Consider the following 14,988-nt stretch of genomic DNA (forward strand, 5'->3'; position numbering starts at 1 on the left):
GAGGGGGCCGCCCCGGGGCTGCATCGGTCCCTGCTTACCCCCACCCACCCCCATCTCGCCCCTCAGGCTGAAGATCTCCCACCTGGACAGCATCTTCCTCAGCCGGGTGGCCTGGGCCAACGTCGGTGGGCTGCCAGGTGAGTGGAGGTTAGCTGGGTGCCCTGGTGGCAGCCTGGCGCTGATTGCCCTCACAAGGTCCAGCCATAGGCAGCAGTTGTCTAGGTTGCTTTGCAAGCTGCCTGATGGGTGGTGCATGGGGGCTTTCATGTAGCGGTGGAGAGAGGAAAAGCGCTGTCAGAGCGGCTGGGTTGCACGTGGGGCTCTGCGGTGCTTCCAGCTGCAATGTAGTCTCTGCGACAGTGCATGCGAGCACGTGGTGGAAGAGGCGCTGCCTCCACAGCATGCGTGGCTTTATCTTCCCAAAATCTTCTAGAGTAGAAGGCATTAAGAGTGTTGCATTGCTGGCAGGGAGCTGTTCATGAGTTAGATGAATCTGAGTTCAAATGGACCTACAAAGGTTTCTGACCCACCCCTGTCCTCAAAGCAGGGTGGGATTAGAACAGATCACTTAGGATCTTGTCCGTTAAAATTCTGGAAATCTCTGAGAAAGAAGGAGATTAAAAGTCTGTTCAGGTAACTTGCTCCAAATTGTGACTGTCAAGATTTGTAGATGTTTTCTTTACCTGTGGAGGTAAATGACTTGTTGAAACTGCCACAGAGCTGAGGCAAAATTGCATTTACATCCAAATTCGTTTCTGGCCTTCATGTAGAGGCTCAGCACTCCTTGTGTGATCTACCAGCGGTTAGTGAGGCTGTGATAAACCTGTTTCTCTGCTTTCTTTTAGGTATGATTCTTACGTTAAAGGCTATGGGGCTTCAAAGATGTGTTTTCCTAGGGCCACCAAAGCTGGTAAGTAGGGAAAAAAGAAGGGAGAGCGAACTCTTCAAATGTTAAAGCTTACTGTGGAATTGGGAGAGCTGATATCAAAGGAGAGAATCATCGTACAGGTGTAAAATGCTGGTCTGAGTTAGTGCCAGCCTGAAGGTCCTCCAGAAGGGCTGGCTTTAAAAACCAAATCTCTTCAGTTACACACAGCACAGCGCCAGACTTCTGCTCCTTAAAACTGTCTTGTCAGCTAATATTCTGGTAGATCATGTTTTGGAAAAAGAACATCCTTTGTTCTTCTGTCTGCTCCCTCTCCGTTTTCTTTTAATGGAAACTTGGTCTCTGATCTTAACGTGATCCTCGCCAGCCTAATGCCATGTCTAGGCTGAAAATTTCCAATCATCAGCATTGTTTGATTTCCTTGCAATTTCTGCTGATTAATTATATTGATGGAAGGGATGGGGAGAGTGGTTCTTTGTTTTCCTTTCTCTTTCTAAATAAGTAATGCCCACCGGATGTGAGACACCTGCCCAGTATTTTCTGATTGGCTGTGTGCTTCTGAGTTTTTGCCTGACTGAGCATTGAGCCTTTGACTTCACTGAAAGTAACTGTAGCGACTGAAAGTGGTGCTTGTAATTGCACTGTTTGGGCATGGCTTCCTGATACACTCACTGTTTTCCAGCAAAACTACTTGAAAGCGATTCGACTCTTTCCTGGACCTCTGAAAAGGATGGATTTAGGTATGTAGGTCAGTGATGTGTAGCGAATATGAACTTGTAACTACTTTTTGTTTCAGCTGTAGCCAACGTTGCATTGCAGAGTAACAACTTCAGAATAAATGCCTCTGGTTTAGATCCACTCAAAGAAGGTTTCAAACATTTGTTTTGATCTGATACACTGTTTGAAAGTGTTTCCATCTCTGTTTCTGGTAGGCTGCTGCCTGTCTGACTAGTAGACAGCATTCGGTTATAGAGCACTGTAAAGGCAGTTTGCTTCCAGAGTCTGCTAGTGAACTTGCGTACCGTGGTATCATGGACTGCTTTTTGTGGTTGATGGGCTTTTAAGAACTTTAATTGTTCATTGATCTTTGCAGTTGGGCAGAGAAAGGGAAGGGGGACATTGAGCGGGTTTTGTTTAAAAAAGGAAAAAAAGCTATTTTCCTGATTAAATTCTTGTAGAGTATGAGTCTCTTCTTATGAACTTGTTAATGCTGGTTTCTGTTCTCCTTCCAGCTGTGCAATTGCACACAGAGCCAGAGTATAAGGATGAGACAATGACAGTCTACCAAATACCTCTTACAGGTGAGCATGTGACACTGTAGTCAGACAGCAGAAGCACTTGTTCAGTAACTGTGCTTAAGGTGATTAAAGGAGCGGCTTCTGTTTGCAAGCCTGAGTAAGGAGAGGTTTATTAATTTGCATGTTTTTCTCAGGAGAAGGATCTCTTTCAAAGAAACAAGACCTGCTGAATCAGGGCCTTGGTTTGTTTCTTTAGGTGTGGGTGTATAGAATGACATGTGAAACATCACTGGATTTGGCTTTCTTAGCCAACTGAGTTTTCTTACTGCTGGAAACTGTGGCACTTGGAGTACAGGCACAGACTTGACAGAGTTTAGCAGTTTTGAGAGAATCTGAAGGACTTGGATGACAGATTGCTCCTGAGATAAGTGACTACAGTGTGCAAGCACAAATCAGCCAGGGGGGAAGAACTCTGTACTCTGATGCAGTTTAAACATGACTGTTGTGGAAAAGGGAATGCTATTCATGCATTTCTTACCTGTCTGTTTTGATTGAGTGATCTTTTTTATTGGATTTGGGACAGGAAAACCACTAGCTGCTGAAAGTATGTTACCTCAGAGTCCTGGAGCATCAACCGAAGATGAAAATAGCCCTAAAAGGGACACAGGGCCTGGATCCCCAAGAGCTGCACAGCAAAGCTTTGAGGAAGGCAAGGAAAAAGAAAGCCCAAAGAAAAGAGGTGAAAAAAATAGAATGACCTTTTTAACTTTAATGAAATAATGCCAAATTAAGGATATGCATTTGTCCTCCGAGCTGTTTGCACTCTGGAAGTGAGGTCTGTAGAGAAGCTCAACTGAAGGGTTACATGGAGCAGAATAAGTTCTGATACTTTGGAAGCTGATGCAGAACTAATAAGGTCTGGAAGTTTTATGTGATTCGTACTTGGGATGTGATTAGTCCCTGCAGTAGTTTGCCCCTGGCTGGAGTGGGTGTTCTGGCCTTTGTAATTTAGTTACGAGTGGATGTTGGGGTTGATTATTTTTCAGTCTTGAGCTTTATTTTGGTTTCTTGTAGCTGAAACCGTGGGCTCTCTGGCCTTAAGGGCTTTTAACATTTTGTTGCTGGGCTCAAAGTCGGTTGGATGGTGTCGTTCCTGTTAATGCTTTAGCAAACTTTGACATATTTTGGCTTTAAGAAAAATGTCAGTGATGATTCTGAGTAGTTTTGATTTTTTTTTTTACAGGTGACAAACAGAAGTGTGCAAGCAGGCATCCCGATGTGGTGATGGCTTTCCTTTGTAAAGTAAGCTTGGACACAAAGATCTCTAAATCAATGTAGAATAGAATATAGAATAAAATAGAGTATTTCTGTTGGAAGGGACCTACAACGGTCATCTAGTCCAACTGCCTGACCACTTCAGGGCTGACCAAAAGTTAAAGCATGTTATTAAGGGCATTGTGCAAATGCCTCTTAAACACTGCCAGGCATGGAGCATCAACCACCTCTCACTGGAACAAGCCTGTTCCAGTGTTTGACCACCCTCTTTGTAAAGAAATGCTTCCTAATGTCATTAGGATGTTTCATCTCTCTAAACAGATTTAGTTGGAGATAGCATTTTGAATCAGGACTTTGAAGCTATTTTGTGATTCTACTTTTCAAAGGTCAGAGTAACTGTAGCATCAGTAGGAATGTGTAAAAACTAGAGACTTTTTTTTAGAAGTGTTCTTTATAGAGCGGCCAGTTAAGAGTATACAGATTCCATTCTTGCTTAATGCTTACAGTAGGGAAGTCTGTCCTGCTTCCTTGGCTAAAGAAGGGAGCAAGAAGCAACAGCATGATCTTGGAAACCAGAAAGTCTAGTAGAAGCTTTTTGGGGGTAAATTAGGCTAGTGGCTGCGGAACTGAAAAGAAAAAAAATATTCCCTTGGCTTGTGGGGTAAGAAACTGGAAGTATGTGGATCTTGTTTCCTGGCCCTCTTTATTTGGCTGATAATTCTGTTTTATTTAACTCTTTTCAGATTCACCCAAGGAAGGGAAAATTCCTAGCAGCTAAAGCACAGGAGATGGGCCTGCCAGTGTGAGTACAAGATCTCAGCCTGGGGGATAGGACAACACCAGGCATGTTGGTGTTGATAAGCTAAATATTTCTATGGCCTTGTTTTCAGGGGAACTCCAGCCATTCTTCCCATAATTACATCTCTCAAAAACGGGGAGAGCATCACTTTCGAAGGCAGAGAGGTAAGATGTATCTGTGCTTTCTGCTGTGGCTTTGCCATCCTCCCTCCTCCATTGGGCTCCCAGGGTGACAATCTTTTTGTGCAGAATGTTTTACCTACCAATAAGTATTGGGACATGTTTGTGTGTTTTATTTTTTGGTTTTTTTTTGTTTGTTTTTTTTTTTAATACCCATTCTTCAGGCAAGGGTAGATGCTGATTGTCTGCCTATTTCCTCTTATCCCTGCTAAGAGTTTGGCATGGGTTTTGCTGGTTTTGAGCTTTGAGTGGCTACTTTTGGTTAGCAACTGGTCTCTGTCCCAACCCCAAGTTGTTGCTGAATGTGACTCTAGTGGGGGGCATGTCTGGGGCTGTTGCAGGGGTGTGGTTAGAGAAATACGCTCAAAACAAAATGAATTTGTTTGTGAGTATGGCTGTATGTCTGCTATTTGTCAGAGCTTCTTCCATCTCCCCTTCCCAAAGCTGATACAGATCTAGGAGTGAACTGGTGGAGTTAATCCCTGCGTGCTTTAAACCTGGGGTTTGAATGCCTGTGTAGCTAGCACTCCCTCCTTACTCTGCACCTCTTAGACCAAAAGAAGTTCGATCGTTCCTGTGTGCAGGGACTTAATCCCTCAAACACTAGTCTGAAGTGAGAGGCAGAGCCAGCTCTGGCCATGTCCCAGAGGATCTGTAAGTGAAGATCGTAACCTGGGAGATAAGATTGACACATCTTTGTGTCATCAGAATTTCGTAAAGCCTTTTTTCTTAAGCATGCTTTTGGTACCATCTGAATCTGCTGTGGGAACCTAGAAGTGGCTAAAATTCTCTTCTTTACATTAGATTGTGGTTTGCTCTAGACCAGGGTTTGGATTTGTCATTATACAGCAAAATGCAAACGTGTGTAATGAGCAGAAAGGGAACAAGAACCACACTGGCTGAGTTTGCTGAGCATTGAGAAAGCCTGCTTTGAGCTGCCTGCTGGGGCCTGGCTCGTAGAACAGCTGCTGAAAGAGTCAGACATAATGATGCAAGAAGGGCTGCGTGTATAGCTTGACTGTGGTCTGACCTTGGTGTATCTGCTTGCAGCTCTTTCCTGAAGATCTGTGCACCCCTACTGATCCTGGCCCAGTGTTCATTGTGCTGGAGTGTCCTCATGAGGGCTTTGTGGATGCCATCTGTGAAAACGAGGCCTTCCGAAGGTAGTGGGGCTGGGTGAAGACGTCTGTGCTGAGCTTTGCCAAAGGGAAGTTCTTGTTCTATTCTAGATGTGTTGGTTCTTCTGGCTGATGTCTGAGCTGTTTGGGGCTGTTAGGGAGCTAGAGATGCAAGAAAGGACTGGTGGTGCATTTTGAGCCTTTTAGGAAAGGCAGACCTGTGCAGGACCTGTGGGGTTCTGTAGCTGTCACAAGCCTGTCTTCCCTCAGGGACCTCCAGAGAAGGAAATGTGCACTGGTGTCTTACTGGGAGCAATGTAGAGACTGCCACTTCCCTGTGTGGTGAAAACCTGAACTGCATATAACGTTTCTGTAGGGCTTGTGCAGAAGCATGTTAGGCTTCTGAAAGGCTCTGCAGATGTTTTTGCTCTTGGAGGAGAGGAACTGCCTGCTGTGGGCGGGCAGAGAGCGGAGATGTCAGCAAATAGTGTGCTTGCACCTTGCAGAGACTTGTGCCTACCGCAGTGCAGAGCCTAGAGCTCCTGGTCTGTGGTCTTAAGATCTGTGCTTTGCCTGCTTCAGGAGGGGCAATCTCTGGTAGCATCAAGATGGGAGAGGGGAGGGGCTGCCAAGGTGATGGAGGACTGAAGCGCAGGTATTCTTTCTGTATTCGAATGTGCCCCAGGTACCAGGAAGGACTTCCTGAGAACCAGGTGGCCTTGGTTATTCATATGACTCCAGAGTCAGTGCTTCGAGACAGCCGCTACCAGCAATGGCTGGAAAGGTATGTGATCTTCTGATTACTTGGTTTCATATCACTGTTGGGCGCCAGCATGTTCTTAGGGTGTAAATGTTTTTCCTGGAGCGGAAGTAGCATTTGGCTGACAGCAGGGCTCTGCTGGCTCAAATGAGATTTTAGCTAATGGCTCAGGTGTGCCCAACTCTAACGTGAGGCTGAAGCTGTTGTGCGTTTTATTGTCCTCTTACAGATTTGGACCTGGAACTCAGCACTTGGTGCTCAATGAAAACTCCTCCACAGTGCACAACCCGCGCAGCTACAAGATCCAAAGTCAACTGAACCTCATCCACCCAGAGATCTTCCCTCTGCTCACCACCTACCAAAGCAAGGTAGGTCAGGCCCTACTTGCCTGTGTACCTCATGCCCCTGAGCAAAGAATATATTTAATGTCGCGCTTCTCCCTGCAGGAAGAAGAGGCTGTGTGTAGCGTGCCCGTTGTGCGAGGAGAGTGCCTCTTGAAATACCACTTCAGACCACAACAGGAGTGGCAGAGGTCAGTAAGCATCTTTGACTTACCAGTTTTTGAGTGTTGGCTCGAAGCAGCTTTTCAGTGGGAGTCTGTGCTGAGGGAGGATGGTGTGTCAGCATCTTTTGCAGATTCTTACTGGTGGCCGTGCTGGTGTAACTGCCAAGTTATCAGCTGTGTCTTGAGTGGTGTGTCCCTGTCCCTGAAAGTCTCAGACAAAGTATAGGACATGGATGAGTGAACCACTGAAAACACCACTTGGCCACTGGTTTGGGGTGTTGTTTCTGTCCCTCACTCTTGTAGCCTCATGTGTTCCTCTGTCCTTTGCTTTGACCTCATATACTGTGCACCCAACCGTGGCTGTGGCAGAGCAGGTGGTAGCAGGGAGAGACTTTTTGGTGAGCCCAGTGAAACTCCTTATCAGGCTTTCTGGGTCTTCAAATGGTATCAGAAAGCCCCAAGTGGTTAAACAGTTGCAGACTTCTCCACTGATGCTTGCTTTGTGGGCACGTAGGTGAAGCTGCTCAGTGAGGATCTTAAGGGCAGAGGACCACATGATGCAAGGGGATACCAGCTGCTATGGCTCAAATTTCTGGCTCTGTTGGACAGAATGGAGGACTCGGATGCCAAGAAGAGTTTTAAGTTTCTCTGCTTAAGATACCTGAAGGCCTGTAGTACTGCACATGCTCTGATGCAGGACCAGGACACAGGTCCCTTATGCTTTTGAGTGGTGCCTGGAGCCCTTTTGGGTTGTTGTTCCTCTTCCAGGAGTCTCCGTGCTGCCTTGCAGTGCCCTCTAGTGTCTGGCAGCTCTGTCGATCTGGACAGCACAGGGAAGCGTAGTGCTGTTCCAGGAGCTCCTCCAGTTTGGTGGAATGATTATTTCTGTGGCGTGGCTCAGCCCAACCAGGCCTTTTTGGAGCACACCACAGTCGTGGATGTATCTTCCCTAACCCCTCAAAATGGAACTTGGAAGGAACATTTGAGCCTTTGTTGTAAGGCTGTTTTGGCACGGTAATTTGGCACTTTGCTCTGAAAAGCACTGTCTTTTCAGTTCTTACTCTGCCCCATCCTGATACATGGCCTGTACTTTCAGAGATGCTGTGACTGTCTGTGATCACGACGCATTTGTTAGTGAAGCCTTGGATCTCCCTGACTTCCAGACTCGTGTGAAGGAGTGCAAAGAGAGCCTGTCTGCTGTACCAGGTAAGGATCAGCAACTTATCTTGGATCAGTGTAACGGGAAGTAGGAGATCTTTGTGACCCGCTGCTTTAGAGCCCAGAAAAAGCTCCGAACATGCAGTTTTCCTGCTGCCCGAGAGTCGGTCTTAAGTCCTCCTGGAGTTGTGCAGAGGACAGGCTTAGCGCAAACTGAGTTAGCTTGTTTCAGTTGGATTTACGCAGTCTTGTTCTGGTTTTCTAAAGCTACTAGATTTTGGAATTGAGCGCTGTTGGGGGCAATTAAAGACAAAGTGCCTGTGTGTTGTTTCTCTGAGCGGACCAGAGCTCTACTCGTGTTGAATGCTGTCATAGCAGACATGGTGTGAGTCCTTATGTCTGGGAGAAGTCTTGCTCTAGAACCAGCTCACTGGGGGACAGTCTTTTCTGAATTTCAGTTATCCTGCTGGCAGTGAGGCTTTCATGGTATGACATAGCACCACTCACTGTCTGTATCCTGATTCTGGGGAGAGTCAGTGCACTGTAGAACAGGAGTCAGGTCCCTCTTGAACTACCAGTTCTGTCATGGGCAATGAGCAGAGTCCTTATTTGCCTGCCTTTGGATATCCAGTTACTCATTGTGATGTGTTTTGGTGGTGCTCATTCTGTCTTCCCTTGTAAACCTTGCTGCTGTAGGAAAGGTAGAGGCTGAGGGATGCAAAAATTGTAGGCTCTGGAGCTACTAGGCTGTTCAACTAAATGGTGTCTAACTGGGCAGTAAGTGGATAATATTTACTTATAAATCCTTGTTGTCTATTTTCTCCAGGAAATGCATGTGCTTATCCTGAAATTGTGTTCTTGGGAACAGGATCTGCAATTCCAATGAAAATCCGAAATGTCAGTTCCACGCTGGTAAATACCAGGTAAATCCCAGTGTCATGCATTCTGCTTGGAGAGGCTCAGTGTCTCAAGAGGGTGCTGCCCAAAGGCTGTTTGGACCAGTGTGTTGATGACACAGGGAGAGTGCCTGGATTGTGGAGTCTGTAGGACTTCAATTTCAGGCACCTGTCTCTCTGTAGGTGAGGAAGACTTGAGAGCCATCTGTAAAGCCAAAGTCTTCATTCATTTTACCATCTGCCCCAAGGGTGTGTTCAGCGTCAACACAAGACCAGAATGAGCTATGCAGACAGAACAGTCTTTCTAAAGCCTTGCCTAGTAGGACTGGAGTAGTGTTTAGAGGTGTAGAGCACTGAGAGCTCTCTGCTTTCCAACCCAAAAGATTCCCCTCTCTGAACGGGCCCTGGTCAGAGCTCATCCAGTGGCTGCTAAATGTCTTTTGTCACTTGTCTTGCCAGCTCTGCCCGATCCCTCCTCTTGGATTGTGGAGAAGGAACATTTGGACAGCTCTGTCGCCACTATGGAGAGCAAGTTGACCAAGTGCTGTGTAACATAGTAGCTGTGTTTGTGTCTCACATGCATACTGATCATCATTCGGTAGGTTCAGTGTGTTGGAAGGAGAAGGGGTTCTGTGCAGGCTTGCTCTGCTGTTTGAGATTCAAATGTAGCTGCAGCTGATGAATGTAGGCTGCCCTGCTGTTAGGGCTGCACTTTTCCCCTGCGTTCCTCAGGCACTACTGAATCTGTCTGTGTTTCTAATCCTCTCTCCCTTCCTGTTAGGGGTCCCTGCAGACTTGCTGGGATCATCCAGAGCTCTAATTTTTTAGCAGTGTCCAACCCAGCTTTCCTTCAGTGCTTTGCAATAAATAGTCACAAGAAGACCAGTTGGTCTATTCTAGATTAGGTGTGATCAGGGCAGGCTGTTTGCTGGTCTGCTGTCTTGTGTCTGGAACCCACACTGGGTCGGAGATGTTGGGTAGAGACTTTCTGCTCTCTACCCTTCATTTGGGAGCAGACACAGTGGCACTGGGAATGTCTGAGGGACTGGTGGTGTGGGCTGCTGGCCACCAGCTTGGCACATAAGCAATGACAGTGTTAGAGAAGCTCAGCAAGGTGCAGTTACCGGAAAAGCGGTGATCATGTATTTCTGACTATAGATTTTCCAAAAACTGCAGCTTGCTGAGCTGTGGTAGCACTGTTGCCACTTATGCCCCAGATATTTCTGACTACAGCTTGCTGTCTTGTTTATTCCCTTTGCAGGGGTTGTTGAACATCCTGATGGAGAGACGGAGAGCTTTTGTGAGTAGTACTGTTGTTTCACTGCTCCTAAACTTGCCTTGGAGTGAGGGGAGGGGAACTTCTGAGTAGTGGAGAAGCACCATCATTTCCTTAGGTATTTCTTCTCTCTGATTTACTGTATACCTAGTACTGATATTTCCACGCCTCCCTTGCCTTTGCTTTTCCAGGCAGCCCTTGGTCAGGCTTTCAGCCCCCTGTTTCTGATAGCACCTGAACAGATCATGCCTTGGCTACACGAGTACCACAACCACTGTGAAGAAATTCTCGGAGACATCAAGTAAGTGTTCTGTGTCGTATGTGGAGAAATGTCCTTGCTAGGTCCTTATTCAAGGCATACTACTGTCATCCATTCCCCCCACCCCTTCTTTGAAGGTGACTGACTCCTTCCACTGTGTGTGGAATTAGGATGTGCAGTTTGCAAAGTGGAAAGTAGGGTTTGTTACTCAGTTGTACTACTTGATAGAGGCTTACATGCAGACTTTCCTTTTCCTTAGGAAAGGGGAATTAGGGAGGTGGAAAAAAAAGATTCCTGGAAAAGAGAGTATTTGACAGTGGGGAGGAAGTGGTTGGATGAATTACTGGGGCACTGGATAGTGAAAGCAAGGGGAAAAACAGATGGGTGCACAAAAATATCTTGTTTGTAAGGCGCTAAACTGAGAAGAAGAAATAGGAGAAATAGGCTGCTTAAAGATAAGATCAGGTTTTACTCTGTACCTGTCCTTAGTTCTCTCTTCTCCCCTCCCTCACAGAATGATTACTTCCCAGTCTCTCGTGAAAGGCTGTGAGAACATCAAACCTAAAGCCAAATGGTTTGTCAGTTCTCTGTTAGAGAACTATGGCTTGGCTGAGGTAAGCTTATGAGCTGGCAGGGTCGGTTGCTATGAGTGGCAAGAGGGGACCTGAGGTCTAACACTTGTATCCTTGTTAAGTTTCAGACTTGTGAAGTCCAGCACTGTAAAAATGCTTTTGCATGTTCAATGATCCACAAATCTGGCTGGAAAGTAGTCTATTCTGGTGACACGATGCCCTGCATGGCCTTAGTACAAATGGGTAGGTGACAAAAACCCTCTGAATCTTTTGAAGAATCTCTTGAAGAAAGGTCTCGAAGCGGTCTCTGAAGCGGGCACCCCCAAAGCCTTGGTTCTATGCCTGCAACACAACTGAGGGGCTAAGGGCGGGAAATGAGAGTTCATGTAGGAAGCTGAATTAATCTGTATTCAACTGAAGATTGAATATGTGATTATTTACACAGGTAAAAATGCTACCCTGCTGATCCATGAAGCAACATTGGAAGATGGCATGGAAAAAGAAGCTATAGAGAAGACACACAGGTGGGGTGTGTTCTGCTGTCTATCACTATTAGGAAGGCAAAGATGCTGAGCTGGGTTTTGTCCTTGGAGCTGGTGGTGAAAGGTCCAAGTTCTGGTGTGCGTAGAGCTCTTCAGCACTAAAAATGGTGTGTTGCTCATTTCATCAGCTCTGTAACCCTCACCGCTCCTCTGAACATCCCCAAAGAGAAATGGGGAAGGCTTTTAAGCAGACGATAGTAACTCTACCAATAGACTAGCCCAAAGGCAAGGCCCTCTACTTAATTACATTTTAGGACTAATCTTCAGAGGTAGAAGAGTCATCTTACCCTTGTAGCTAACTGTGCAATTCAAACTGAGCGATGCAGCCGGTGGTACCGAGTGCTGCCCCCAGCAAAAGTGGAGAGACCTGAGAGCAGGTTCTCAGAATTACGTGAGAGTTACATTGCAAGAGAGCTGGCAGCCGTGGGACAAGTATTTGGATAAGCTCCTGTCCCCAGTTTGTAGAGCTCTTAAATGCAGAGCTCCAAATAATTACAGCTGCTTTCCTGCACTCAAAGTCGTTTGGAAGTCAGAGACTTGCCACCAGTGCAGGTTGCCAGAAGACGAGGTGCCTGGGCGTGCTTGCAAAGAGCAGGAACACCTTGTGCTCTGCAGGTGTTAGAAGGTATCTGGTATTGGTGTGATGTGACCTTAGATGCAAAGCAGCCTGCCCTGCCCTGTTGGAGAGGCAGTACTAGCCAGCCTCTGTGTGACCAGGGTACGCAATGCCGTGTTCCTGTTCCTTTTGCAGCACAACCTCACAGGCCATTCAGACTGGAATGAAGATGAATGCAGAGTTCATCATGCTCAATCACTTCAGTCAGAGGTACGCCAAGATCCCACTGTTCAGTGAAGACTTCAGTGAGAAGGTTGGGATTGCTTTTGATCATATGAGGGTAAGTTGGGAGCTTTGAACAAGACCGTAGCAAAGGTTTCAATGTTACTTTGGGATGGCTGCTCGTGAATCAAATCGTCCACTCGTATTGATACACCATCTCCTTCTGAAGAGTAGTCTTCTCTGAAACAGCTCCTTTTACCACTGGCAGCAGACATCACCAATGTGGGGAAAGGGTGGCACAGAGCGAGAGAGGTGCTGATGGCTCTTGAGAACGGAAGTTCATTCTTAACATACGGAGTACTTGCCTCATCTCACCTCTATTCTGTGCACACTGCTCCCAGCTGAAAACCTAATTTTGCCTCCATTCCCACTCCCTTCTCAGTTGGAGTGCTGCTTTAATGGTTTTCTGCAAAAGACGTCCAGGAACCAAAAACTGCTGCCATTGGATTGAACGCAGTCATAGCAGTGAGAATAGCTCACTAATCAATCAAAACTTGTATCATGTCCACATCATTTCTTGTGAAGAAAATGGAAATAACTTGTATGGAATCTGTGGACTGACTGCTGTAGGGTTGAAAATGGTGACCTGCCTGCGAGTGTCAATGTAGCTGAAAATGGTCAGCGAGGTTAGGGCTTCTCTGTGCTGGGTGCTGCACAGAGGAGGAGGCAGTGCCCTGCCATCCGAACAAGCAAAAGGCAGGCGGGCAGGAAGGAAACCAAATTCTCATGTAGGTCCTCCCATGCTTGATGTATTTCAGGTACGTTTTGGTGACTTTCCAACCATCCCGAAGCTGATCCCGCCTCTGAAGGCTTTGTTTGCAGATGACATAGTAGAAATGGAGGAGCGGAAGGAAAAAAGGGAGATGCGGCTTCTGAAGGAAACTGCTATTGTCTTAGACAAACTGGCTGGTGGTGAGAACAAGGAAGCACCATGTCAGAAACGGAAACAAGCCGAGAACCATCAGGAACTACCCAACAAGAAGCTCAAAACAGTAAACTGAAAGAGACAAGATTGAGAATACCCTGCTTTGTAAGAGGTGTCTTGCTCTTTGCAGGCGTCGGGGGTGCACAGCGCCACAGTCACCATGGAAAAAGAGGCTAGACTTGGCATTTGGATCTGCTCAGTCATCAGTGGGTCTCTGTGGACTGAAGCTACTGTTAGCAGCATGAGTCCTTGTGGCTACAGTATCTGCCCATACAGTTCCTGTTCCTGGATCTCACCGGTCCATGTGTTACTTTTCTTTTAGCCAAAAGTTCTTCTCTCTGAACTGTTTTAATTTTTGGTTTTATGCTACAAGCTATTGATAATGTAACAGCAGCAGTTGTGACCTTTGCAAGAAATCAGGTTTGAGAAGCCCTTGAGGGGCAGTGGATTCACTGGAATAATGTGGGCAGGTCTCTGAGTTATGAGGGATGTACCTGTATCAGAATCCAGATAACAGGAGAAAATTTCACAATAAAATGGGACCCAGGTAATTTTTAGGTTAAATTAGGGATGTGAATGCTGCTGTCTTCCCATTTTATTTTGGTTTTCTCAGCTGATATTTTTTTTTCCCCCCCATAAGATCAGTTTTCCAAAACTGTTATCTAGAATCTGAATAAACCACTCAACATCCTCCAGGCGGCTGTGTTTTGTCTAGGTAGCAAATGAGGACTTAGTGAGGGAAAACGAACACCTGAATTGCTCCAGAGAATGACCTCAGTTGGCTGTTCCTGCATTACAGCCTTGGTGTAAGGACCAAGATCTCATCCTGATGCTGGAGTCTCATGCCTGCTCTGGCTGTGTTTTGTGCCAGCAAAATCATATCTGCCCCTGTTGCCCTACAACCAGGAGCTTCACTTGCCAGTTCAAGCTGGTAACAACTCAGAGTGGCTTTTGAATGGCTCCAGAACAGACAACTGAGAGTTTTCTCGAGCAGATTCCGGATCTGGATGCAGGGGCCAGGAAAGCTGGCATAGCAGGTGGCTCTGGAGTGGTTAAGAAGAGTGTTTTTGAAGCTTTCTGTGGGTCAGCTTTGCTTCTTCCCTTACCAGTGCTGTAACTGCATGTGTTTGGAAGCAGGAGGGGGAGCTTTGCACTGTTTCAATTGAGGAGTTACTTTTCAGAGGCAACTCAAAGGCACCAGGCCCCTCAGTGCTGCTCAGCAAACGATACCGGCACATATTAAAGATTCAAGACTTCATTTTAAGGTGATGGAAAATTAAGACACAAACAGGCAACAAAGCATCTTTTGTCGATTAACTGAGCTTTAATATTATGCTTGTCTAAAGCAGCAACTGGGTAATTGACACAGCTGGGCTTTTAAGAATAGCAGGAGCATGGGGAAAGACTAAGCAAGTACTTGTTATCGTGTGGGTGTAAATAGGATCACGTTGGGGGGCCCAGGGGAGGGCATGCTTACTGCTGTAGTAAGACAAGCAGCTCCTGGGCTGCTGCTTTTCATAGAAGTAGAGTCTTTTATTTAGAAAATAATGAACTACTTCTCACATAAAGGTATTAATAAAATGCAAATACAGCAGTGCTAGGAGAGCCGTAGCACACAAACGACAGCTCCAGGTGGTTGATGCAAGCAGGGCAGTGGCGTGGAGCAACACGATAGTGGGTGGTGAAAGGGACCGGACGGTGCCTGGTGTAGAAAAATGACCCCGGCCAGTGCCCAGGAGCTTTCCCGCCGAGTGAGCCGGGG

At 46.5% G+C, this 14,988-nt stretch overlaps 1 protein-coding gene across 1 annotated transcript; it reads left to right on the top strand.

The window, feature by feature from the left end:
- The first annotated feature begins 73 nt into the window (after positions 1 to 73).
- On the top strand, positions 74 to 13,319 carry ELAC2 (elaC ribonuclease Z 2). The gene is made up of 22 exons (XM_009705837.1): positions 74 to 137; positions 846 to 910; positions 1,569 to 1,626; positions 2,119 to 2,187; positions 2,708 to 2,863; positions 3,368 to 3,426; positions 4,143 to 4,201; positions 4,290 to 4,362; positions 5,428 to 5,540; positions 6,181 to 6,279; positions 6,485 to 6,623; positions 6,702 to 6,787; positions 7,857 to 7,966; positions 8,745 to 8,841; positions 9,274 to 9,412; positions 10,076 to 10,114; positions 10,282 to 10,391; positions 10,864 to 10,963; positions 11,044 to 11,164; positions 11,367 to 11,445; positions 12,215 to 12,359; positions 13,060 to 13,319. Exons 2-22 carry the CDS (start codon positions 848 to 850, stop codon positions 13,300 to 13,302), a joined length of 2,157 nt encoding a protein of 718 aa, XP_009704139.1. The 5' UTR covers positions 74 to 137; positions 846 to 847; the 3' UTR covers positions 13,303 to 13,319.
- The last annotated feature ends 1,669 nt before the right edge of the window (positions 13,320 to 14,988 follow it).

Source organism: Cariama cristata, unplaced genomic scaffold (assembly GCF_000690535.1).
Source record: "Cariama cristata isolate BGI_N322 unplaced genomic scaffold, ASM69053v1 scaffold31538, whole genome shotgun sequence".
Lineage (NCBI taxonomy): Eukaryota > Metazoa > Chordata > Aves > Cariamiformes > Cariamidae > Cariama > Cariama cristata.

What these genes read in the sequence shown, in the direction of transcription:
- ELAC2 (XM_009705837.1), top strand. Translation starts at nt 848, where the DNA reads ATGATTCTTACGTTAAAGGCTATGGGGCTTCAAAGATGTGTTTTCCTA. An exon ending in TCACCACCTACCAAAGCAAG is followed by an intron (nt 6,624 to 6,701) that starts GTAGGTCAGGCC and finishes TTCTCCCTGCAG; the next exon opens with GAAGAAGAGGCTGTGTGTAG. An exon ending in GAAATTCTCGGAGACATCAA is followed by an intron (nt 10,392 to 10,863) that starts GTAAGTGTTCTG and finishes CCTCCCTCACAG; the next exon opens with AATGATTACTTCCCAGTCTC.